Source organism: Anolis carolinensis, unplaced genomic scaffold (assembly GCF_035594765.1).
Source record: "Anolis carolinensis isolate JA03-04 unplaced genomic scaffold, rAnoCar3.1.pri scaffold_18, whole genome shotgun sequence".
In the NCBI taxonomy this organism is placed as follows: Eukaryota; Metazoa; Chordata; class Lepidosauria; order Squamata; family Dactyloidae; genus Anolis; species Anolis carolinensis.
In genome coordinates, this window is record NW_026943828.1 from 15830 (window position 1) to 43292 (window position 27463).

Consider the following 27463-nt stretch of genomic DNA (forward strand, 5'->3'; position numbering starts at 1 on the left):
AGCAAGCAGTATTGAAGCCCACAAACCTTTCCCAAAACTCAAAAGTACAAAAAGGAGTTCAAAACAAACAAACGCACAAACTGAGCTAGGGAACTCCCAGTTGAGAGCAGCGAAACAGTGAGACGCTGGCGAGCTCACAGCAACCGCTGGTGGAACATACACCAAACCAAGAGTTAAAGGAGCAGAGCGGGAAAGTGTCGTCAAGCCGGTCCGAAGTCGGGATAAACCAGCAACGCCAAGCTGCTGCAGAAGCAAACGCCAAGCCAGGAGTTAAAGGAGCAGAGCGGGAGAACGTCGTCAAGCCAGTCCGAAGTCGGGATAAGCAGACAGCGCCGGTATCAGGAGCGAAGGTAGTAGTCAGTAAGAGCAGACAGCCACGGAATAGAGAACGACGCCAAGCCACAGATTGAGAGCGAAGAGCAAAGCCGAGTCAAGTTCCAGTCCAAGGTCCAAGGTCCGAGAGGTTGAAGTCATCCAAGAAGGTCACAACACGAAATGGCACAGAGAGCCAAAGCAACGAGGGCAAACAGCAGATAATACAAAATAGCAATAACAGTGCAGTCCAGGAAAACCCACACAATTCCAGCCCTCCCGTTGCAGAATAACCCAGATTAAACTTACATCCGTTGCAAAGTCCCAGTTCAGTCTTCAGTAACACACACAGGAAACCCAGTGGCGCCCAGCAACACCTTGCCACACGCAAGGTATAATGGCCAAACAACCCCAATATATCCAGGTCTCCCTGGGCGTCCAAACTATTCACGCCCAAAGAGCAGGTGTCTCAACTTCTTAATCTGAATCAGAACTCCACACAGCCAATGCCCTTGGGTCAGGCGTTCCTAATTCCTCATCAGAGTCCCAATCATCCTGCCCGTGCCCAACTCTATCCACACCTGTGGACTCCCTCTCACTCCTCCAAGCAGACCAAGTGGGATCTGCTTCTGAAGACACCCAAGCTTCCCCAGCATCAGCAGTATCCATGGGCCCCGATTCGTCCCAAAGCATCTCCGGTGCCCGTGCCCAGTCCGTGCCCAATTCCTCCGTTAACACCTGTTCCCCAGCATCCATTTCCACCTCAGGATCCCCACATAAATCCTGCTCAGAAGACTCCCCATCAGTCTCCCTGACCCTTTTCCTAAACAAATCCTCCAATGAGTCCTCCTCGCGAGGGTTTTTCCTTCCTCTCCTGATCCCACCACTATCATTCACAGTCTCTGAAGGCGCATTCACAACAAGAATACTTTGAATACAGTAATAGAAACTCCAAATTATTAGCCAAGGCAGCACACATTAGAAAGGAAAAAAATAATAACATCCATTAAAGACAAGGAAGGTAAGAATCATACAAGGATGGAAGACAAAATATTAACTTTTCCAAGATCATATCAAGGACTATACTTGGCAAAAGAAAACTCCAAAAGTAAAATAGAGGAATATATTGAGAAATATTGGAAAATAAAGATCCAGGAAACAGATACATTAGTTATGGAACTAAGAGTATTAAAACAAATAAAATTAATTTATTTGCAGAAGATACCTATTTATCAGTGGAAAACCCAATACAACAATGGAGAAAAAATGAAAATTACCTAGAAGAATTTGGGAAAATTAAAAGTTTTGCAAATTAACTGGAACAAGTCAGAAGTGTAGTTATTTAATTATCACTAAGAAGAGATTTTAAAAATAATACAGGAGGGGATAATTAAAATTAAAGACAATTAAGGATCTGGGAATAAATGTTATAGAGAATTAGATGATTTAGATACTAATAATTTTATTAAACTAAGAAAGGAAATAAATATACAATTATTAGAATATGCTAAACTCAAATTGATGTCTATTCCATGAAAAGCTCTGTCCACACTCCATGCATTTCTATGGTTTCTTCCCAGCGTGAGTCCTTTGATGGGAACGTAGTCCTGAACTTCGAGTAAAGCTCTGTCCACACTCCAGGCATTTATAGGGTTTCTCTCCAGTGTGGGTCCTTTGATGTGAACGTAGTCCTGAACTCTGAGTGAAGCTCTGTCCACACTCCAGGCATTTATAGGGTTTCTCTCCAGTGTGGGTCCTTTGATGTGAACGTAATCCTGAACTACGAGTATAGCTCTGTCCACACTCCAGGCAGTTATAGGGTTTCTCTCCAGTGTGGGTCCTTTGATGTGAACGTAGTCCTGAACTACGAGTATAGCTCTGTCCACACTCCAGGCAGTTATAGGGTTTCTCTCCAGTGTGGGTCCTTTGATGTGAACGTAGTCCTGAACTCTGAGTGAAGCTCTGTCCACACTCCAGGCAGTTATAGGGTTTCTCTCCAGTGTGGGTCCTTTGATGTGAACGTAGTCCTGAACTACGAGTATAGCTCTGTCCACACTCCAGGCAGTTATAGGGTTTCTCTCCAGTGTGGGTCCTTTGATGTGAACGTAGTACTGAACTCTGAGTGAAGCTCTGTCCACACTCCAGGCAGTTATAGGGTTTCTCCCCAGTGTGGGTCCTTTGATGTCTATGTAGATGTGAATTATGAGAGAAGCTCTGTCCACACTCCAGGCATTTATAGGGCTTCTCCCCAGTGTGGGTCCTTTGATGTGAACGTAGTCCTGTACTATCAGCAAAGCTCTGTCCACACTCCAGGCAGTTATAGGGTTTCTCCCCAGTGTGAGTCCTTTGATGTGAACGTAGTCCTGAACTATTAGCAAAGCTCTGTCCACATTCCAGGCAGTTATAGGGTTTCTCCCCAGTGTGAGTCCTTTGATGTCTACGTAGGCCTGAACTATGAGTGAAGCTTTGTCCACACTCCAGGCAGTTATAAGGTTTCTCCCCAGTGTGAGTCCTTTGATGTGAACGTAGACCTGAACTATGAGCAAAGCTCTGTCCACACTCCAGGCAGTTATAAGGTTTCTCCCCAGTGTGAGTCCTTTGATGTGAACGTAGACCTGAACTATGAGTGAAGCTCTGTCCACACTCCAGGCATTTATAGGGTTTCTCCCCAGTGTGAGTCCTTTGATGTCTATGTAAGTGTCCCTTCTGAGTGAAGCTCTGTCCACACTCCAGGCATTTATAGGGTTTCTCCCCAGTGTGAGTCCTTTGATGTCTATGTAAGCTTCCCTTCTGAGTGAAGCTCTGTCCACACTCCAGGCAGTTATAGGGTTTCTCCCCAGTGTGAGTCCTTTGATGTCTCTTCAGCTTTCCATGCTGACTAAAGCTCTTTCCACATTCGATACATTTATATGCTTTCTCCTCCATGTCAACAGTGCTATGTACATTTAATTCCAATAAGGACACTTGATTCTTGTTTTTCCCTTTCTGATTACTCACAGCAGTGGGTTCAAATTACAGGAAAGTAGATTCCATCTGAACATTAAGAATTTCCTGACTGTTAGAGCTGTTCAGCAGTGGAACTCTCTGCCTCAAAGTGTAGTGGAGGCTCCTTTGGAATCCTTTAAACAGAGGCCAGATGCTCATCTGTCCAGGGTACTTTGCGCTTTTCCTGCATGGCAGAGGCCTGGACTGGGTGCCTCATGCAGTCTCTTCCGACTCTATGGTTCTACTCTAGAATCCAAAGTGAATGTAGGAATTCAGCAGGATCAGCCCCTTGAGAGGAATCCTTTTTCCTAGAGGACTGGTTTCCTTCCTGCACTTTGGTTTCCAAATGCCTTAATATCGACTAGAAGCTGGTTCGTTTCCCATCACGGCAGGGGTGGCTCCAGAGAACTCTCACGTCCTGGTCAAGAAAGAAGAAGCCAAAGGTTAGACATGAAGCCGCATACCTCTGGCTCAAGGTAAACAAAGCGAAAAAGGAAAGAAGAAAGGAAAGGTGGAAGGGAGGAAACACAGAAGGACAGGATAAGAGAAGGAAGGAATCATAGAAGGAGGGAACTGAACCGTTTTCCAATATTGGAGGGCCACACCCATTTCATTGGGTCAGACCCAAACGTGGTTAAAGGAACAGAAGGCAGGCAGGCAGGCAGAACTCCGTCCAGCATTCAAGGGTGTAACATATTCTGGATCAGGGGTCCCCAAACTAAGGCCCGGGGGCTGAATGCGGCCCTCCAAGGTCATTTACCTGGCCCCCGCCCTCAGTTTTATAATATAACATTTTAATATCATTTTAATAATATAATATATTGTATATACATATAATATTGATAATAATATTATAATGTTATAATGTTATACAATATAATATTAATAATGCCATATAATAATATTAATTATATGTTATATATTACATATAATATTACAGTATAGTGGTATAGTTCAATATAGTAATATATAATGCTAATATTGTGCTATGCTAATAATATAATATATTCTATGTACATACAGCTAGTCTGAGTCCCCTTCAGGGTGAGAAGGGCAGGATATAAATGTAATAAATAAATGTAGTAAATGAATAAATAAATAATTTTAGACTTAGGCTCACCCAAAGTCTGAAATGACTTAAGGCACACAACAACAACAACAATCCTAATTAACTTGACTATCTCATTGGCCAGAAGCAGGTCCACACTTCCCATTGAAATCCTGATAGGGTTATGCTGGTTACAATTGTTTTCATTTTTAAATATTGTATTGTTCTTTCATTGTTGTTGTTGTTTTGCACTACAAATAAGACATGTGCAGTGTGCATAGGAATTTGTTGTTTTGTTTTTTTCTTTTTCCAAATGATAATTTGGCCCCTCCACAGTCGGAAGGATTGTGGACCGGCCCTCGGCTTAAAAAGTTTGAGGAGCCCTGTTCTGGATCCTGGGTTTCCGTGAATTACCAGCATTGTGCTAAATGCTCAAAGGAACAAGGATTTCTTTATGGATTGTGTCCTTATCTCCCCTGCCACAGGGACTCCCCACTCTGCTTCCTCGGCATCTCAAAGGGTCACTCCGGCCACATTTCCCAAATGAATCTTCCAAACTAAGAAGGACCTGCCTTCCCAACTGGCTCATTCACAACCACGTTCACAAATTGAGTCCATGCTGAACTAAGTTCCATTCAGGCATTCATGCATTCCCTCTGTAGAGCCCATGATGAGATGGTATTCTATCTCCCCAAACTCTGGCACCCTCACATGGTTAAGGCAGATACAAAAGAAGGTTTCTAATGGTAACGAATATAATGAATATAATGAAAATAATATAGTGTAGTAAAATAACAGAAAATAAATTATAAAATAACTAGCTGTGCCCAGCCACGCGTTGCTGTGGCGAAGTATGGTGGTATGGGAAATAAAGTATTGAGGAATTGGTGGTAGTTAAGGTCAAGGGTCCCCTGGGCTGAGTGGGTTGCTAGGAGACCAAGTGAACAGAGCTTAGCCTTCTAACTGGCAGCAATTGGATAAAAACAATTATTCCTCTCCCTCTAATTAGGACTTTATTTTTCTTTTCTTTTTGTTGTATCAACCTAGAGGCATGGATGAGGGGTTGTGTTGTCAAGTTTCGAGGTTGTGGGGTGTTTACTTTTGTTGTTTTGTCCGCTGCCTTGATGCCATCACTCTTTTATATATATAGACTAGCTGTGCCCGGCCACGCATTGCTGTGGCAAAGTGGTGGTGGTATTGGTTAAAAATTGTTGTGTAATTTTTATTTGACGTTATTTGCAATTTTTTTTATTAATTTTATTTTAAGTTATATTTTTATTTATTATATTTTATTATTTTCTTGTATTACTTTTAGTTATTTTCTGTTATTATAGTATTTTATTGTATTAATTTTTTAGTGTTTTTAATTATTTTTTAGTGTTTTTATTATTTTTTATTGGGTTGCTAGGAGACCAAGTTGGAGGAGCTTAGCCTTCTAACTGGCAGCAATTGGATAAAAACAATTATTCCTCTCCCTCTAATTAGGACTTTATTTTTCTTTTCTTTTTGTTGTATCAACCTAGAGGCATGGATGAGGGGTTGTGCTGGCAAGTTTCGAGGTTGTGGGGTGTTTACTTTTGTTGTTTTGTCCGCTGCCGTGATGCCATCACTCTTTTATATATATAGACTAGCTGTGCCCGGCCACGCATTGCTGTGGCAAAGTGGTGGTGGTATTGGTTAAAAGTTCTTGTAGAATTTTTATTTGACGTTATTTGTATTTTTTAAATTAATTTTATTGTAACTTATCTTTTTTATTTATTATATTTTATTATTTTGTTGTATTATTTTTAGTTATTTTGTTATAGTATTTTCTTGTATTAATTTTTTAGTGTTTTTAATTATTTTATTGTATTATTTGTATTTATTTTATTTTTTATTCTTTTATTAACACTGGGCTGAGTGGGTTGCTAAGAGACCAAGTGGGCGGAGCTTAGCCTTCTAACTGGCAGCAATTGGATAAAAACAATTATTCCTCTCTCTCTAATTAGGACTTTATTTTTCTTTTCTTTTTGTTGTATCAACCTAGAGGCATGGATGAGGGGTTGTGTTGTCAAATTTCAAGGTTGGGGGGTCTGTAGTTTTGTTGTTTTGTGGGTCGCCGTGATGCCATCACTCTTTTATATATATAGATAAACTTTATACCTAAACTTTATTGGCCATGCCATACTGTTGCACTGGACCCGCCTGGCACCTTCTAGTTGAACCCCAACACTGAACCCTTGGCCACTGTCTCCTGGCCTGCTTGTGAAGTATCTTGTCATTGTTTCCTAAGCCTGTGGTTCATTGATTGATTTGCACTATACTTATGCTTATGATTGTATTACGTTTTGTTGTTGCATGGTTTTAAGTTGTGGTATGGTGTCCTTATTGGAAACTGCCCTGAGTCCCTTGAGGAGATAAATAGGGCGGTATATGAACAAAGTTTTATTACTGTTGTTATTATTCATTTGTACCCTGCCACCATCTCCCCGAAGGGACTCGGAGCGGTTCACAAAAGCACACAATTGTGCAGAACACACAGTAAGGTCAGGATTTTCCCGTGACATGAAGTCCAGTCCTGCCCGACTCTGGGGTTGGGGCTCATCTCCATTTCTAAGACAAAGAGCCGGCATTGTCCGTAGACACCTCCTAGGTCATGTGGCCACTGGCATGACTGCATGGAGAGCTGTTACCTTCCCGCAGAAGAGGTACCTATTGATCTACTCGCATTTGCATGTTTTCGGACTGCTTATTAATTTATTTCATGTCAAAAGCATTGCATAATAAATAAGTTTAAAAGTGATAAAATAAAGGAATCACAAGTAGCTAAGTAGTTTCGAACTGCCAGGATGGCAGAAGCTGGGGCTAACAGCGGGAGCTCGCTCTGCTCCCTAGATTCGAACCTGCCAACCTTTTGGTCAGCAAGTTCAGCAGTTTAATCCGCTGCGCCACCGGGGGGGAGGACCGATCACGTATACCTAAATAAATAAATAAGGAGGGAGGGGGAAGAAAGGGAAGGAAGAATGGAGTGAGGTGGGGGAGGAAGGAAGGAAGGAAGGGAGGGAGGGAGGAAGTGACCGGGAATTGGAAAATTGACACCTATATATTGTGCGTAAATAATAATAATAATAATAATAATAATAATAATAATAATAATAATAATAATGACAACAACTTTATTCCCACCACAATCTCTCTCCCCGAAGGGACTCGGGGCAGCTTGCATGGAGACCAAGCCCAGCATAAATAAGGACTCCAGGTCACTTTTATGAGAGTCCTCAGATGTTTTTTCAAACCATGTTTTATTTGTAATGTGATTTACTATGTTTTATAGATATATAGGGCTATGTCTGTTTTTATTGTTGCTTTTATTGTTGCTTTTATTGTTTTTATTGCTATTTTAAAGCCAAGTGTATTGTTTTAATCTATTTTTGTAAACCGCTCCGAGCCAAACCGGGAGTAGCGGTATATAAGTTTAATAATAATAATAATAATAATAATAGATCTGTTTTGTATTTATTGGTTTTATTACAATGTTTGTACCATTTGGGCTTGGGCCCGTGTAAGCTGCCCCGAGTCCCTTCTGGGAAATGGAGGCGGGGTATAAAAATAAAGTTGTTGTTGTTGTTGTTATTATTATTATTATTATTATTAAAACACAATTAAAAACATATAACAAATAAACAATACAATGAGAACAACTGAAACAAGAAAAAGAAAACATAAAACTATATAATCGCTTCCCTCTGGTTTTCCTCTTCATGTTCCCTGTCCTCTTGGCACAAGTGTCCTTGATGGGAGTTATAGTTCACGTGCCTCCAGCAATACTGGGACCCCCACTGACCATGGACTGGGACCAGACTTGGCCCAGAGAAGCCCCATCACCCACTGCAGGTCTGCAGGGATTTAGGGGAACGGACCTTGGTTCTGGGAGTTGTAGTTCACCTGTAGCCGAGAGCGCTGAACCCAGCTGAGGTCAGATCTGGACCAGACTTGGCACAGAGACCCAATATGGCCAGCTGTGCATGCAGGCCTGGTTTCATAATAATTATAATAATTATAATAATTAGCCCAGGAGCAAGCCATCAGAACAAATGCAATTAAGGCCAAGATCCAAAAATCAGCTGATGACCCAAAATGCAGACTCTGCAAGGAAGCTGACGAAACCATGGATCATATCCTCAGCTGCTGTAAGAAAATCGCACAGACAGACTACAAACAGAGGCACACATCTGTGGCCCAAATGATTCATTGGAACTTATGCCTCAAGTACCACCTCCCAGCAGCAAAGAACTGGTGGGATCACAAACCTGCAAAAGTATTGGAGAATGAGCACGCAAAGAGATTGTGGAACTTCCGAATCCAGACAGGCAAAATTCTGGAACAGAACACACCAGACATCACAGTTGTGGAAAAGAAAAAGGTTTGGATCATTGATGTCGCCATCCCAGGTGACAGTCGCATTGACGAAAAACAACAGGAAAAACTCAAGATTGAACTGCAAAGACTCTGGCAGAAACCAGTGCAGGTGGTCCCGGTGGTGATGGGCACACTGGGTGCCGTGCCAAAAGATCTCAGCCGGCATTTGGAAACAATAGACATTGACAAAATCACGATCTGCCAACTGCAAAAGGCCACCCGACTGGGATCTGCGCGCATCATCTGAAAATACATCACACAGTCCTAGACACTTGGGAAGAGTTCGACTTGTGATTTTGTGATACGAAATCCAGCATGTCTATCTTGTTTGCTGTGACATAATCTATATATATAAAAGAGTGATGGCATCACGGCAGCGGACAAAACAACAAAAGTAACTACCCCACAACCTCGAAAATTGACAGAACAACCCCTCATCCATGCCTCTAGGTTGATACAACAAAAAGAAAAGAAAAATGAAGTCCTAATTAGAAGGAGAGGAATAATTGTTTTTATCCAATTGCTGCCAGTTAGAAGGCTAAGCTCCGCTCACTTGGTCTCCTAGCAACCCACTCAGCCCAGGGGACCCTTTACCTTAACTGCCAAAAGAGATCAGGCAATCCCCTACATTATCCAATTTCCATAAGGAACTGAAGACCTGGTGCTGTCGGCAGGTTTTTGAGTAATTACATTGGACTACTGCTGATTTCTGGGCCAAAATATATTGCACAAGATTTCCCTAGCCTAAAATGATACATTTTAATATACAGTAGAGTCTCACTTATCCAACACTCGCTTATCCAACGTTCTGGATTATCCAATGCATTTTTGTAGTCAATGCTTTCAATATATCGTGATATTTTGGTGCTAAATTCATAAATCCAGTAATTTCTACATAGAATTACTGTGTATTGAACTACTTTTTCTTCCAAATTTGTTGTCTAACATGATGTTTTGGTCCTTAATTTGTGAAATCATAACTTAATTTGATGTTTAATAGGCTTATCCTTAATCCCTCCTTATTATCCAACATATTCGCTTATCCAACATTCTGCCGGCCCGTTTATGTTGGATAAGTGAGACTCTACTGTACTGTATTTACAAATTTACCACTAAAATATCACAATGAATTTAAAACACTGACTACAAAAACATTGATTATGAAAAGGCAGACTGCGTTGGATAATCCAGAACATAAGCGAATGTTGGATAAGTGAGATTCTTCTTTAATATGAAATAATTACTGGGATAGAATAATGCAGAACAATATAATCTCTAAAACCAGGACAGTAAATAAACAGGGGAATTCCACACAGGAAACAATCAGGGCCAGCTAACACCTCCCAACAAAGTATTCCCATCATCAAAGTCTGGCAAATCCTGTTTTCTCAGGGCCACAGACAGTAGAAGCACATAAAATATCGCAAACAACACCACTCTGAAAACAAGGGAATTCCAGACAGGAAACAATCAGGGCCAGCTAACACCTCCCAACAAAGTATTCCCATCATCAAAGTCTGGAAAATCCTGTTTTCTCAGGGCCACAGACAGTAGAAGCACATAAAATATCGCAAACAACACCACTCTGAAAACAAGGGAATTCCAGACAGGAAACAATCAGGGCCAGCTAACACCTCCCAACAAAAAATTCACTCAGGGAGGAAACAGCCAGGCTTTAAAGCTGCAAGGCCATTACATCCTAATCATTTTTCCTAATTGCAGCATTCATACTTGCCTCCAACAAACAAAAAAAACCAATCAGAAATATTGTATATTCACAACCTTTAGGAAATAATATCCCCTGATGGCGCAGCGTGTTAAAGCGCTGAGCTGCTGAACTTCTGGACCGAAAGGCCGCAGGTTTGAATTGGGGGAGCGGAGAGAGCCCCCACTGTTAGCCCCAGCTTCTGCCAACCCAGAAGTTCAAAAACATGCAAATGTGAGTGCATCAATAGTTACTGCTCCGGCGGGAAGGTAACGCCGCTCCATGCAGTCATCCCACATGACCTTGGAGGTGTCTACGGACAACGCCGGCTCTTCGGCTTAGAAATGGAGATGAGCACCAACCTCCAGAGTCAGACACGACTGGACTTAACGTCAGGGGAAAACCTTTACCCTTGACCTTAACTACCACCAATTCCTCAATACTTTATTTCCCAGACCACCAGACTTCGCCACAGCAACGCGTGGCCGGGCACAGCTAGTAAGAATAATAGATATAATAATAATAATAATAATAATAATAATAATAATAATAATAATAATAATAATCATAATAATACATCACACAGTCCTAGACACTTGGGAAGTGTTCGACTTGGGATTTTGTGATACGAAATCCAGCATGTCTATCTTGTTTGCTGTGTCATAATAAAATAATAATAATAATAATAATAATAATAATAATATACATCACACAGTCCTGTCTATCTTGTTTGCTGTGTCATAATAATAATAATAATAATAATAATAATAATACATCACACAGTCCTAGACACTTGGGAAGTGTTCGACTTGGGATTTTGTGACACGAAATCCAGCATGTCTATCTTGTTTGCTGTGTCATAATAATAATAATAATAATAATAATAATAATAATAATAATACATCACACAGTCCTAGACACTTGGGAAGAGTTCGACTTTTGATTTTGTGATACGAAATCCAGCATGTCTATCTTGTTTGCTGTGTCATAATAATAATAATAATAATAATAATAATAATAATAGTAATAATACATCACACAGTCCTAGACACTTGGGAAGTGTTCGACTTAGGATTTTGTGATACGAAATCCAGCATGTCTATCTTGTTTGCTGTGTCATAATAAAATAATAATAATAATAATAATAATAATAATAATATACATCACACAGTCCTGTCTATCTTGTTTGCTGTGTCATAATAATAATAATAATAATAATAATAATAATAATAATACATCACACAGTCCTAGACACTTGGGAAGTGTTCGACTTGTGATTTTGTGACACGAAATCCAGCATGTCTATCTTGTTTGCTGTGTCATAATAATAATAATAATAATAATAATAATAATAATAATAATAATACATCACACAGTCCTAGACACTTGGGAAGTGTTCGACTTGTGATTTTGTGACACGAAATCCAGCATGTCTATCTTGTTTGCTGTGACATAATAAAATAATAATAATAATAATAATAATATACATCACACAGTCCTGTCTATCTTGTTTGCTGTGTCATAATAATAATAATAATAATAATAATAATAATAATAATAATAATAATACATCACACAGTCCTAGACACTTGGGAAGAGTTTGACTTGGGATTTTGTGATACGAAATCCAGCATGTCTATCTTGTTTGCTGTGTCATAAAATAATAATAATAATAATAATAATAATAATAATAATAATAATAATAATACATCACACAGTCCTAGACACTTGGGAAGAGTTCGACTTGTGATTTTGTGACACGAAATCCAGCATGTCTATCTTGTTTGCTGTGTCATAAAATAATAATAATAATAATAATATACATCACACAGTCCTGTCTATATTGTTTGCTGTGTCATAATAATAATAATAATAATAATAATAATAATAATAATAATAATAATAATAATAATAAATCACACAGTCCTAGACACTTGGGAAGAGTTTGACTTGGGATTTTGTGATACGAAATCCAGCATGTCTATCTTGTTTGCTGTGTCATAAAATAATAATAATAATAATAATAATAATAATAATACATCAGACAGTCCTAGACACTTGGGAAGTGTTCGACTTGTGGGTTTGCGAAATGAAATCCAGCATGTCTATCTTGTTTGCTGTGTCATAATAATAATAATAATAATAATAATAATAATAATAATACATCACACAGTCCTAGACACTTGGGAAGAGTTCGACTTGTGATTTTGTGACACTAAATCCAGAATGTCTATCTTGTTTGCTGTGTCATAATAATAATAATAATAATAATAATAATAATAATATACATCACACAGTCCTGTCTATCTTGTTTGCTGTGTCATAATAACAATAATAATAATAATAATAATAATAATAATAATAATAATAATAATAATACATCAGACAGTCCTAGACACTTGGGAAGTGTTCGACTTGGGATTTTGTGATACGAAATCCAGCATGTCTATCTTGTTTGCTGTGTCATAAAATAATAATAATAATAATAATAATAATAATAATAACAATAATAATAATAATAATATACATCACACAGTCCTGTCTATCTTGTTTGCTGTGTCATACAATAAATAATAATAATAATAATAATAATACATCACACAGTCCTAGACACTTGGGAAGAGTTCGACTTGGGATTTTGTGACACGAAATCCAGCATGTCTATCTTGTTTGCTGTGTCATAATAATAATAATAATAATAATAATAATAATACATCACACAGTCCTGTCTATCTTGTTTGCTGTGTCATAATAATAATAATAATAATAATAATAATAAATCACACAGAGAGCCCCCACTGTTAGCCCCAGCTTCTGCCAACCCAGAAGTTCAAAAACATGCAAATGTGAGTGCATCAATAGGTACTGCTCTGGTGGGAAGGTAACGCTGCTCTATGCAGTCATCCCACATGACCTTGGAGGTGTCTACGGACAACGCTGGCTCTTTGGCTTAGAAATGGAGACGAGCACCAACACTCTGAGTCAGACCTGACTGGACTTAATGTCTGGGGAAAACCTTTACCCTTGACCTTAACTACCACCAATTCCTCAATACTTTATTTCCCAGACCAGCAGACTTTGCCACAGCAACGCGTGGCCGGGCACAGCTAGTAAGAATAATAGATATAATAATAATAATAATAATAATAATAATAATAATAATAATAATAATAATAATAATACATCACACAGTCCTAGACACTTGGGAAGTGTTCGACTTGGGATTTTGTGACACGAAATCCAGCATGTCTATCTTGTTTGCTGTGTCATAATAATAATAATAACAATAATAACCCTAATAATAGATGTGTGTTTCCATCCCTCTCGGGACCCAAAGCGGCTGAGAAGGTCTGAACATGAGGGAAACAAGAGAGCAGGTGGATCCTAGAGAGACAACGGGGCGGACAGAGGAAGGGACCCCACTGGGGAGACCTCCAAGCCCGTGAGGCGTCCCGTGGAGACCCGTCTTGGGCGGAGAGGATTCTGGGAGTTGTAGTCCCCCCTCCTTCCCTCACAGCCCGAGCCCTCCGCCTCCCCCCCGGGCACCCCAGCGAGAGAGCGAGCCTCCCTCCCTGCCTCCCTCCCTCTCCCCACAGACCTCTCTCTCTCTCTCTCTCTCTCGGCCTCTCCGTCCTCTTCCCTCCGCCGCCTTCCTTCCCGCCTCACGAACACAGACCAGGCCTGAGGCGAGCCGGCCGCCATCTTCTCCTTCGTCCTCCTTCCTCGGAGCCCGCCCTCGCCCCCTCCCTCCCTCCCATTGGCTGAGCCCGGGATGCCCCGCCCACCGGAGGCCCCCCATTGGCTGCGTCCCGCTCAGCCCTCCTTTGACTGACGGGCCTTGTGTGGGCCTATTGAGGCCTGTGAAGCCACGGACTGGGAGTTGTAGTTCGCCCTCAACCGGGGACACTGGGACCCCCACCCAGGATGGGCCCGGACCGCCCTCGGCACACGGAGCCCCCAAGGTTGCATTTACGTTGCATTTCCTTTATCTTTCAATGTTTTTATTTTATTAATGGAATTTATCCCATTTTGTTGTCGAAGGCTTTCATGGCCGGGATCACAGGGTTGTTGTCTGTCTTTCGGGCTGTGTGGCCATGTTCCAGAAGCATTCTCTCCTGACGTTTCGCCCACATCTATGGCAGGCATCCTCACAAACCTCTGAGGATGCCTGCCATAGATGTGGGCGAAACGTCAGGAGAGAATGCTTCTGGAACATGGACATATATTCCTCACAACCTCTGAGGATGCCTGCCATAGATGTGGGCGAAACGTCAGGAGAGAATGCTTCTGGAACATGGACATATATTCCTCACAACCTCTGAGGATGCCTGCCATAGATGTGGGCGAAACGTCAGGAGAGAATGCTTCTGGAACATGGACATATATTCCTCACAACCTCTGAGGATGCCTGTCATAGATGTGGGCGAAACGTCAGGAGAGAATGCTTCTGGAACATGGAGATATATTCCTCACAACCTCTGAGGATGCCTGCCATAGATTTGGGCGAAACGTCAGGAGAGAATGCTTCTGGAACATGGACATATATTCCTCACAACCTCTGAGGATGCCTGCCATAGATGTGGGCGAAACGTCAGGAGAGAATGCTTCTGGAACATGGACATATATTCCTCACAACCTCTGAGGATGCCTGCCATAGATGTGGGCGAAACGTCAGGAGAGAATGCTTCTGGAACATGGACATATATTCCTCACAACCTCTGAGGATGCCTGCCATAGATGTGGGCGAAACGTCAGGAGAGAATGCTTCTGGAACATGGACATATATTCCTCACAACCTCTGAGGATGCCTGCCATAGATGTGGGCGAAACGTCAGGAGAGAATGCTTCTGGAACATGGACATATATTCCTCACAACCTCTGAGGATGCCTGCCATAGATGTGGGCGAAACGTCAGGAGAGAATGCTTCTGGAACATGGAGATATATTCCTCACAACCTCTGAGGATGCCTGCCATAGATTTGGGCGAAACGTCAGGAGAGAATGCTTCTGGAACATGGACATATATTCCTCACAACCTCTGAGGATGCCTGCCATAGATTTGGGCGAAACGTCAGGAGAGAATGCTTCTGGAACATGGACATATATTCCTCACAACCTCTGAGGATGCCTGCCATAGATTTGGGCGAAACGTCAGGAGAAAATGCTTCTGGAACATGGACATATATTCCTCACAACCTCTGAGGATGCCTGCCATAGATGTGGGCGAAACGTCAGGAGAGAATGCTTCTGGAACATGGACATATATTCCTCACAACCTCTGAGGATGCCTGCCATAGATTTGGGCGAAACGTCAGGAGAGAATGCTTCTGGAACATGGACATATATTCCTCACAACCTCTGAGGATGCCTGCCATAGATGTGGGCGAAACGTCAGGAGAGAATGCTTCTGGAACATGGACATATATTCCTCACAACCTCTGAGGATGCCTGCCATAGATGTGGGCGAAACGTCAGGAGAGAATGCTTCTGGAACATGGACATATATTCCTCACAACCTCTGAGGATGCCTGCCATAGATTTGGGCGAAACGTCAGGAGAGAATGCTTCTGGAACATGGACATATATTCCTCACAACCTCTGAGGATGCCTGCCATAGATGTGGGCGAAACGTCAGGAGAGAATGCTTCTGGAACATGGCCACACAGCCCGGAAGACATACAACAACCCTTATCCAATTTTGTATTTCTCTCTCATTACAACTTAGTTCCTCCTTCCACATTTCTGTCAAGGTATTTTTTTATATATATATATATATTGTATCGTTTTCCTGTGATTGTTTTGTAAATGCATCCCACGGTTCCTTGATCTTCATCTACTTTCCATTTTATTATTTTACTAGCTGTTGCTGTGGCAAAGTATGGTGGTATGGGAAATAAAGTATTGAGAAATTGGTGGTAGTTAAGGTAAAGATAATCCAGTTCAAAGCAGATAATATAAGATTACAAATGGGTTCTATAGCTGTGTGGAAGGGCCTTGAGTCTACGCTGCCATATAATCCAGTGCAAATTAGATAATCTGTGGAAGAGGCCTAAGTGAGGCCTAAATCTGCCTGTCCCCTGGGCTGAGGAGGTTGCTAGGAGACCAAGTTTTTTTTTCCGTGTCAGGAGCAACCGGAGTTGCTTCTGGAGTGAGAGAATTGGCCGTCTGCAAGGACGTTGCCCAGGGGACGCCCGGATGTTTTGATGTTTTTACCATCCTTGTGGGAGGCTTCTCTCGTGTCCCCGCATGGAGCTGGAGCTGATAGAGGGAGCTCATCCACATTGGGCTCCAAGTGGGTGGAGCTTAGCCTTCAAACTGGCAGCAATTGGATAAAAACTATTATTCCTCTCCCTGTAATTAGGACTCTATTTTTCTTTTCTTTTTTGTTGTATCAACCTAGAGCCGTGAATGATGGGTTGTGTTGTCAAATTTCGAGGTTGGGGGGCCTGTAGTTTTGTTGTTTTGTCCGCTGCCCTGATGCCATCACTCTTTTATATATATAGATAGACTAGCTGTGCCCGGCCATGCGTTGCTGTGGCAAAGTGGTGGTGGTATTGGTGAAAAGTTGTTGTGGAATTTTTATTTGACGTTATTTGTATTTTTAAAATTAATTTTATTGTAACTTATCTTTTTTATTTATTATATTTTATTATTTTGTTGTATTATTTTTAGTTATTTTGTTATAGTATTTTATTGTATTAATTATTTTAGTGTTTTTTATTATTTTTATTGTATTATTTGTATTTATTTTATTTTTTATTATTTTATTAACACTGGGCTGAATGGGTTGCTAGGAGACCAAGAGGGCAGAACTTAGCCTTCAAACTGGCAGCAATTGTATAAAAACTATTATTCCTCTCCCTGTAATTAGGACTCTATTTTTCTTTTCTTTTTTGTTGTATCAACCTAGAGCCGTGAATGATGGGTTGTGTTGTCAAATTTCGAGGTTGGGGGGGCCTGTAGTTTTGTTGTTTTGTCCGCTGCCCTGATGCCATCACTCTTTTATATATATAGATAGATTTCCTGTGATTGTTTTGCAAATGTATCCCACGGTTCCTTTATCTTTATCTACTTTCCATTTTATTCTTTTATCAAGATCTGTCTCTGGGATTTCCTTGCTCTTCCATTCTCTTAACCAGGGGTCCCCAAACTAAGGCCCGGGGGCCGGATGCGGCCCTCCGAGGTCATTTACCTGGCCCCCGCCCTCAGTTTTATAATATAATATATTGTATATACATATCATATTGATAATAATATTATAATGTAATACAATATAACACTAATAATACCATATAATATTATTAATTATATATTCTATATTACATATAACATTGCTAATAATATTACAGTATAGTGGTATAGTTCAATATAGTAATATATAATGCTAATATTGTGCTATGCTAATAATATAATATATTGTATGTACATATAATTTGTAAGCCACTCTGAGTCCCCTTTGGGGTGAGAAGGGTGTGATACAAATGTAGTAAATAAATGCAGTAAATAAATAAATAATAAATAAATACATTTTAGACTTAGGCTTGCCCAAAGTCTGAAATGTCTTGAAGGCACACAACAACAACAACAACAACAACAACAACAACAATAATCCTAATTAACTTGACTATCTCATTGGCCAGAAGCAGGAGCACACTTCCCATTGAAATCCTGATAAATGTATGTTGGTTAAAATTGTTTTCATTTTTAAATATTGTATGGTTCTTTCATTGTTTTTGTTGTTGTTGTTTTTGCACTACAAATAAGACATATGCAGTGTGCATCGGAATTTGTTTGTATTTTTTTTTCAAATGATAATCCGGCCCCTCAACAGTCTGAAGGATTGTGGACCGGCCCTCGGCTTCAAAAGTTTGAGGACCCCTGCTCTTAACTTTTTAGATAACCCTCTCCATAATCACCAGTTTGGCTCCTCCCACTGCATTACTGTTCCGTCGGGTTTCAGTATGTCCTGGATCTTTGTTGCAAATACATCTGACCACAATACGTAATCAATTAAAACATCATATCCTGATATTAAAAAAAAAAAAATCTAATTAACATATCAAATTGAAGGGGAAACTGGTCCTTCAAAAACCCAACGGGATCTTGCCAGCTGTAGATAAAATCAAATAGGTCAGAAGCAAATTTTCACAGTTTATTCCTACTGATCAGAAGAAGGCAGACAGTTAGCATAGCATAGCGCAGGGGTCCCCAAACTTTTGAAGCCGAGGGCCGGTCCACAATCTTTCAGACTGTTGAGGGGCCGAATTATCATTTGGAAAAAAAATACAAACAAATTCCTGTGCACACTGCACATATCTTATTTGTAGTGCAACAACAACAACAACGAAAGAACAATACAATATTTAAAAATGAAAACAATTTTAACCAACATAAACCTATCAGGATTTCAATGGAAAGTGTGGGTCTAGCCAATGAGATAGTCAAGTTAATTAGGATTGTTGTTGCCTTCAAGTCATTTCAGACTTTGGCCAAGCCTAAGTCTAAAATTAATTATTTATTTACTGCATTTATTTACTACATTTATATCCCACCCTTCTCACCCCGAAGGGGACTCAGAGCAGCTGTATGTACATACAATATATTATATTATTAAAACAGATATAAAATATTATATTATAAAACTGAGGGCGGGGGCCAGGTAAATGACCTTGGAGGGCCGCATCCGGCCCCCGGGCCTTAGTTTGGGGACCCCTGGCATAGCGATTCAGCGCTGACGCTTGAGGCTCAGGTGTCGGCGGTGGCCGGGAGGGCCTTTGCACAACTCAAACTTGTGCGCCAACTGCGACCATACCTCGTGAAGCCTGACTTGACCACGGTGGTCCATGCCTTCGTTACCTCTAGACTGGACTACTGTAATGCGCTCTACGTGGGGCTTCCCTTGAAGACGGCCCGGAAATTACAATTGGTCCAACGCTCGGCTGCCAGATTAATAACAGGGGCAAATTACAGGGAGAGATCCACTCCCTTGTTTAAGGAGCTCCACTGGCTGCCGTTCATCTTCCGGTCCCAATTCAAGGTGCAGACCATCTATATATATAAAAGAGTGATGGCATCACGGCAGCGGACAAAACAACGAAAGTAAACACCCCACAACCTTGGAAATTGACAGCACAACCCCTCATCCATGCCTCTAGGTTGATACAACAAAAAGAAAAGAAAAAGTCCTAATTAGAGGGAGAAGAATAATTGTTTTTATCCAATTGCTGCCAGTTAGAAGGCTAAGCTCCGCTCACTTGGTCTCCTAGCAACCCACTCAGCCCAGGGGACTATTGCGCCAAATTGCTATGTGTGTGTGTAAAGAAATCCTTGCAAAGATGTTTGCAGGAGATCTCTGCAAAAGAGCTCAGCTTTGCAGAGAGATAAGCCACACCTAAAACAACAATGTATCGGTTTGATGGCAGATGGCTGGATTTGACAGTTGGAATTTGAGCATGCTGGGAGACCACAGAAAAAGACAGGCTCTCTAATAGCTACAGTCAAGTAGCAGTTTATATATGGATATATTTTGAATGCTGATTGATTAGTTATTGATCCTATGCAACTACATGGACATTGTATGATTGCTGAACTGTTTATTTGACTTCAACTCAACAAGTAAAGTTTCCTTTTGTTCATTCAATTCCTCTGCCTGGTCTGAGTCTTTTGCACATGGTGTTAACTGGACGCTGCTGATTCCGCTGTACACTCACCTGGTAACAGGGACCCTTGACCTTAACTACCACCAATTCCTCAATACTTTATTTCCCATACCACCATACTTCGCCACAGCAACGCGTGGCCGGGCACAGCTAGTCATCTATAAAGCCCTGAACGGTTTGGGACCCACCTACCTCCGTGACCGTATCTCCTTCCATAAACCTGCCCGTTCTTTGCGATCATCCGGGGAGGCCCTGTTATCACCATTGCCTATATCCCAGGCTCGCCTTGTAAGTACAAGGGAGAGGGCCTTCTCTGCTGTGGCCCCCGACTGTGGAACTCACTGCCTACTGAAATAAGGCAAGCTCCCACTCTGTTAGCTTTTAGGAAAGAATTGAAAACATGGCTCTTCCGCTGTGCTTTCGGTGAGTAATTTCTGTCATAGATCTCCGTATTACTCCCCTCCGAACATCTATCCTCTAGTTTACCCCTTCCAAATGTCCCTGCCCTTAGTGGAGTACTCCTCTGTCCCTCTCACTCCGGGTTTTATCTCTGTGTTCACGCGGCCTGCCCTTGCTTTATTGTTTTTTTGATTTCTTGATGTTCTGTTTATTATTATTTATTGTATTTTAAATGGTGTTATGATATGTTGTTTCTATATTTTATTATGTTGTATTGCTCTGGGCATGGCCCCATGTTAGCCGCCCTGAGTCCCCATTGGGGAGATGGTGGTGGGGTATAAATAAAGTTTTATTATTATTATTATTATTATTATTATTAGAAAACACTGCCGCGCCCTTTGGCAATTAAAGGGGCTTTTTATAGCCTCACGATTACATCAATTACATCAGCCAACTTCTCATTGGATACATCTTCCTGTACATGCAACAATTGATTGGGTGACATAGCATTACACGAGGTGTCCACGCGTGCAAGCATAGCTACTTCCTATTACAAATATGGTATTATTATTTCGTAACTTTCCTGTTTCCCACTTCTCTCTTCTTGGAAACGACCTAATCTTCTTGCCAGGGAGTTTACTGGAAACATCTGGTCCCTGTTTCCTGTTTTCCCCGGTCCTACTCTCAAATGGAAACCAGATGGCCTGTTTCGTAATAAACACATATTTCTTTCGCCTCCTCCTTTTCTCTTTGGCAGTTTATCCTACGACCCCCCCTCAAAATGAAACCATTTAAATACTTAAAGCAAGCACCATTTAAAGATAGCCATAACCTCTGGCTACTGAGGTTCTCTGTCAATCATCAGAATATTTATCAGACTGGCCGTGCCTATTCTCTTTCCTCTTCCTTCGAGAGTTCTTGGAGAACGGGAGAAGTCCCAGCAGATTGGAGGAGGGCGAATGTGGTCCCTATTTATCTTCAAGAAGGGAAAAAAGAACGACCCAAACAATTACCAATGTCCGGTCAGCCTCACATCAATACCAGGCAAGATTCTGGAAAAGATCATTAAGGAAGTGGTCTGCGAACACTTAGAAACAAATGCGGTCATTGCTAATAGTCAACACGGATTTACCAAAAACAAGTCATGCCAGACTCATCTGATCTCTTTTTTCGATAGAGTTACAAGTTGGGTCGATACAGGGAATGCTGTGGATGTAGCGTACCTGGATTTCAGTAAGGCCTTCGACAAAGTCCCCCACGACCTTCTGGCAAACAAACTAGTAAAATGTGGGCTAGACAAAACTACGGTTAGGTGGATCTGTAATTGGCTAAGCAAACGAACCCAAAGGGTGCTCACCAATGCGTCGTCACCAATGCAGACGACACAAAACTGGGAGGGATAGCTAACACTCCAGAAGACAGGAGCAGAATTCAAAACGATCTAGACAGACTAGAGAGATGATTGGCCGACACTAACAAAATGAAGTTCAACAGGGACAAATGCAAGATACTTCACTTCGGCAGAAAAAATGGAAATCTAAGATACAGAATGGGGGACGCCTGGCTTGACAGCAGTGTGTGCGAAAAAGACCTTGGAGTCCTTGTGGACAACAAGTTAAACATGAGCCAACAATGTGATGCGGCTGCTAAAAAAGCCAATGGGATTCTGTCCTGCATCAATAGGGGAATAGCGTCTAGATCCAGGGAAGTCCTGCTCCCCCTTATTCTATTCTGCCTTGGTCAGACCACACCTGGAATAATGTGTCCAATTTTGGGCACCGCAGATGAAGGGAGATGTTGACAAGCTGGAAAGCGTCCAGAGGAGGGCGACTAAAATGATTAAGGGTCTGGAGAACAAGCCCTATGAGGAGCGGCTTAAAGAGCTGGGCATGTTTAGCCTGCAGAAGAGAAGGCTGAGAGGAGACATGATGAGAGCCATGTACAAATACGTGAAGGGAAGTCATAGGGAGGAGGGAGGGAGCTTGTTTTCTGCTGCCCTGCAGACTAGGACGCAAGGGAACAATGGCTTCAAACTACAGGAAAGGAGATTCCACCTGAACATCAGGAAGAACTTCCTCACTGTGAGAAGGGCTGTTCGGCAGTGGAACTCTCTCCCCGGGGCCGTGGTGGAGGCTCCTTCCTTGGAGGCTTTTAAGCAGAGGCTGGATGGCCATCTGTTGGGGGTGCTTTGAATGCGATTTCCTGCTTCTTAGCAGGGGGTTGGACTGGATGGCCCATGTGGTCTCTTCCAACTCTACTATTCTATGATTCTATGATAATGCTAATATTGTGCTATGCTAATAATATAATATACTGTATGTACATACAGCTGCTCTGAGTTCCCTTCGGGATGATTAGGGTGGGATATAAATGTAGTAAATAAATGTAGTAAATGAATAAATAAATAATGTTGGTCTTAAGCTCGCCCAAAGTCTGAAATGACTTGAAAACACACAACAACAACAATCCTAATTAACCTGACTATCTCATTGGTCAGAAGCAGGCCCACACTTCCTATTGAAATCCTGATAGGTTTATGTTGGTTAAAATTATTTTCATTTTTAAATATTGTATTGTTCTTTCATTGTTATTGTCGTTGTTTTGCACTGCAAATAAGGTATGACGCAATGGAACAATGGCTTCAAACTACAGGAAAGGAGATTCCACCTGAACATCAGGAAGAACTTCCTCACAGTGAGAAGGGCTGTTCGACAGTGGAACTCTCTCCCCGGGGCCGTGGTGGAGGCTCCTTCTTTGGAGGCTTTTAAGCAGAGGCTGGATGGCCATCTGTCGGGGGTGCTTTGAATGCGATTTCCTGCTTCTTGGCAGGGGGTTGGACTAGATGGCCCATGTGGTCTCTTCCAACTCTACTATTCTATGATTCTATGATTCTATGAACAGCTCCAGCCACAAAGCCTCCTTCCTGCCGACTCCCTTCACCTTTGCCCACTTCCCCCTTTCCTTCTTTTTCCTCCGTCCAGGGGAAATCCTAAGAAAACTGGAGGCCACGGAGAGAAAAGGTCTTCCTTGGATGCCTTTGGGAAGAACCTTCAAGGGGTCTCCACATGGCCTGAAAGGTTATCCCTTGATTCTGTAAGGCTGAAAACAAAAACGACTGGGAGAAGAATGGGCTTCCGTGGGAACTTCCAAAAGAAAGGGCCTGGTATTCTATCTCCCCAAACTCTGGCACCTCCACATGGTTAAGGCAGATCTAGAAGGAAGGGTGATATCACTCAACTGCCGAGGCCTTGGCTACTGCTATAAACAGAAGATGATGACTGTGAAGGTACGCTGGGGGAAAATGGCTATCTCCAGGTCTGGCTACCCAAGCGGCTTCGGTTTACCTTATAATTATACCTCAAACCGCAAAGTAAATACTCTAGAACAGGGGTCCCCAAACTAAGGCCCGGGGGCCGGATGCGGCCCTCCAAGGTCATTTACCTGGCCCCCACCCTCATTTATAATATAATATTTTTATATTCGTTTTAATAATATATTGTATATACCTATGATATTGATAATAATATCATTTTATACAATATAATACTAATAATAATACCATATAATATTAATTATATGTGATATATTACATATAATATTACAGTATAGTGATATAGTTCAATATAGTAATATATAAAGGAAAAGGAGGCCATAGGGCCATTGCAAGGAGAAGATGGGGTGATGGCGACAGGGGACAGGGAAAAGGCAGAACTACTTAATGCCTTCTTTGCCTCGGTCTTCTCACAAAAAGAAAGCCATCTTCAACCTCAGCAACATGGAATGGACGAAGGATTGGGGGAAATCCAACCCCAAATAGGGAAACAAGCTGTCCAGGAACACCTGGCCACTCTAAACGAATTCAAGTCCCCAGGGCCAGAACAGCTACATCCAAGAGTATTGAAGGAATTAGCGGAAGTTATTTCAAAACCACTGGCAATTATCTTCGAGAGTTCTTGGAGAACGGGAGAAGTCCCAGCAGATTGGAGGAGGGCGAATGTGGTCCCTATCTTCAAGAAGGGAAAAAAGAACGACCCAAACAATTACCGTCTGGTCAGCCTCACATCAATACCAGGCAAAATTCTGGAAAAGATCATTAAGGAAGTGGTCTGCAAACACTTAGAAACAAATGCGGTCATTGCTAATAGTCAACATGGATTTACCAAAGGCAAGTCATGCCAGACTAATCTGATCTCTTTTTTCGATAGAGTTACGAGTTGGGTCGATACAGGGAATGCTGTGGATGTAGCGTACCTGGATTTCAGTAAGGCCTTCGACAAAGTCCCCCACGACCTTCTGGCAAGGAAACTAGTAAAATGTGGGCTAGACAAAACTACGGTTAGGTGGATCTGTAATTGGCTAAGCGAACGAACCCAAAGGGTGCTCACCAATGCGTCATCTTCATCATGGAAAGAAGTGACAAGTGGAGTGCCGCAGGGCTCCGTCCTGGGCCCGGTTCTGTTCAACATCTTTATTAACGACTTAGACGAAGGGTTAGAAGGCACGATCATCAAGTTTGCAGACGACACAAAACTGGGAGGGATAGGTAACACTCCAGAAGACAGGAGCAGAATTCAAAACGATCTTGACAGACTAGAGAGATGGGCCAAAACTAACAAAATGAAGTTCAACAGGGACAAATGCAAGATACTTCACTTCGGCAGAAAAAATGGAAATCTAAGATACAGAATGGGGGACGCCTGGCTTGACAGCAGTGTGTGCGAAAAAGACCTTGGAGTCCTTGTGGACAACAAGTTAAACACGAGCCAACAATGTGATGCGGCAGCTAAAAAAGCCAACGGGATTCTGTCCTGCATCAATAGGGGAATAGCGTCTAGATCCAGGGAAGTTATGCTCCCCCTTATTCTATTCTGCCTTGGTCAGACCACACCTGGAATCACACTGTGTCCAATTCTGGGCACCACAGTTGAAGGGAGATGTTGACAAGCTGGAAAGCGTCCAGAGGAGGGCGACTAAAATGATTAAGGGTCTGGAGAACAAGCCCTATGAGGAGCGGCTTAAAGAGCTGGGCATGTTTAGCCTGCAGAAGAGAAGGCTGAGAGGAGACATGATAGCCATGTACAAATACGTGAAGGGAAGTCATAGGGAGGAGGGAGGGAGCTTGTTTTCTGCTGCCCTGCAGACTAGGACACGGAACAATGGCTTCAAACTACAGGAAAGGAGATTCCACCTGAACATCAGGAAGAACTTCCTCACTGTGAGAGCTGTTCGACAGTGGAACTCTCTCCCCCGGGCTGTGGTGGAGGCTCCTTCCTTGGAGGCTTTTAAGCAGAGGCTGGATGGCCATCTGTCGGGGGTGCTTTGAATGCGATTTCCTGCTTCTTAGCAGGGGGTTGGACTGGATGGCCCATGAGGTCTCTTCCAACTCTACTATTCTATGATTCTATGATTCCTGTCATTCTTTGCAGTTTGGGCGGAGGGTCAGGCTAGGTGTCCCTCCCCCCTCCCCTCTCTCAAGAAAGGCCCGAAGAAGGCGGAGGAGGAGGAGGAGGAGCCTCCGTGGAGGGTGCCATTCCCTCTGTGGCCACTGAGTGGCAGGCAAGAGCTACCTGCTCGCTTATGCTACAGTCTTCCCTCACTTATCGCGGGGTTACGTTCCAAGACCACGCGCGGAAAGTGAAAATCCGCCAAGTAGGGATGCTATATTTGTGTTGTCTCTGTCCCCTCCTCGCCTCTGAAGCATGCGCATGCGCACTCCTGCCGCTGCCTTGTGATGCGAAAACAAAGCCGCTTCGGCCTCTTCTTCTCTCCCTTCCTGAGGCTTCTCCTTAGGAAGGAAGTAGAAGGAGGGATTTATAATATTAATTTATGATTTATGCTATTATTTTAGTGTTTATTTAAAAAAACGTGAAACAGCGAGGGCGCGAAAAGCAAGGGAACGCTGTATCCTGATGTCAGGAGCCACTGCATAGGAGGCAAGAGCTACTCACTCGCTTATGCTGTTGTGACGCCTCTAAGCTGCGAGAGCACTGGGAACCAGACACGGAGGCCAATAAACAATCTAATATCTTTATTAAGGAAATAAAAGAGTCAAACAAAAATAAGCGGAGTATTTAGTCCAGCAATAGTCCTTTTAGGAAAGGTCAAATATAGTCCAATAATATAAAGTTAGATGTCCAGTATTAGAGTTCAAAGTTTTAAATACAACAACCGAAACACACTCAAACTTCCAAGCAGTTGGAGTGGGGAAATGAGCAAGGTCTTTCAAGAGTCCCAGGTTCAATGTCCGAGGCTAGGATAACAAGGCAAGGCAAAGTTGGTCGTTGTGATGCCTCATGGGCCTTGTAGTCCTGTTCCTAGTGCCATCGAGGCAGATGAAGACGAAAACATGGGGTTTTCGCCGGTTCAACATGAGCCGGAGTCTTTTCACCTGCCGGATGTTGATGTTTGTACCCAAGAATTCAGTAAAACAGACCTTGGGCATTCTTCGCCTCCGTTCCCTAGGAGAGAATCCTATTGTGCTGACAGAGGAGTCAGGGAACAGAATCGCAGGAGTTTACGGATTGCAGCCAAACAACAGGCTGATTAGACCTGCTTCCCTTGGGAAATTCTAAGGAGTCTTGCATCTGGACAAAGTTGGGTTTCGCTTCCCGTTCTCTAGGGAAAGAGGTTGTTGGCGGGAAAACGAGACCCAATATAGGTGCCTGACGCAGGAGAATCTTTGCGGAGTCAACAGAGCTGCTTCAGGAGTGAATTCGTGTGTGGACTTCGTAACCCCAGTTCCTTGCTTCCCGGATCAAGAATTCAAGTACTGCCTTGCCTTGCTGTTAACCACGGTCTTTGTTCCAAGATTCACTGTTTGCCTTGTTTCTAGTCACGGACCTTGTTCCAAGATTCATTGTTTACCTTGTTTCTAGTCACGGACCTTGTTAAAGAACCAAGACTATTTCCAGCCTTGTTGTCAAGCTTCCTTGGACTTCTAAGACTCTGGCATTTCCC

The 27463-nt window shown here is 42.2% G+C and overlaps 1 protein-coding gene across 3 annotated transcripts in view; it reads right to left on the reverse strand.

The window, feature by feature from the left end:
• Positions 1-1757: 1757 nt before the first annotated feature.
• LOC134294625 (zinc finger protein 135-like) overlaps positions 1758-27463 on the reverse strand; it is a 93462-nt gene continuing 67756 nt past the window's right edge. For 2 of the 3 annotated variants that reach the window (XM_062966206.1, XM_062966205.1), the window contains one exon: positions 1758-3715. In XM_062966206.1, the coding sequence (XP_062822276.1) occupies positions 1876-3237 (1362 nt within the window). In that variant the 5' untranslated portion in view covers positions 3238-3715 and the 3' untranslated portion in view covers positions 1758-1875. Of the gene's footprint in view, positions 3716-14046; positions 14593-27463 lie in introns of those variants that run through there. The other variant, XM_062966204.1, reaches the window with a different exon arrangement.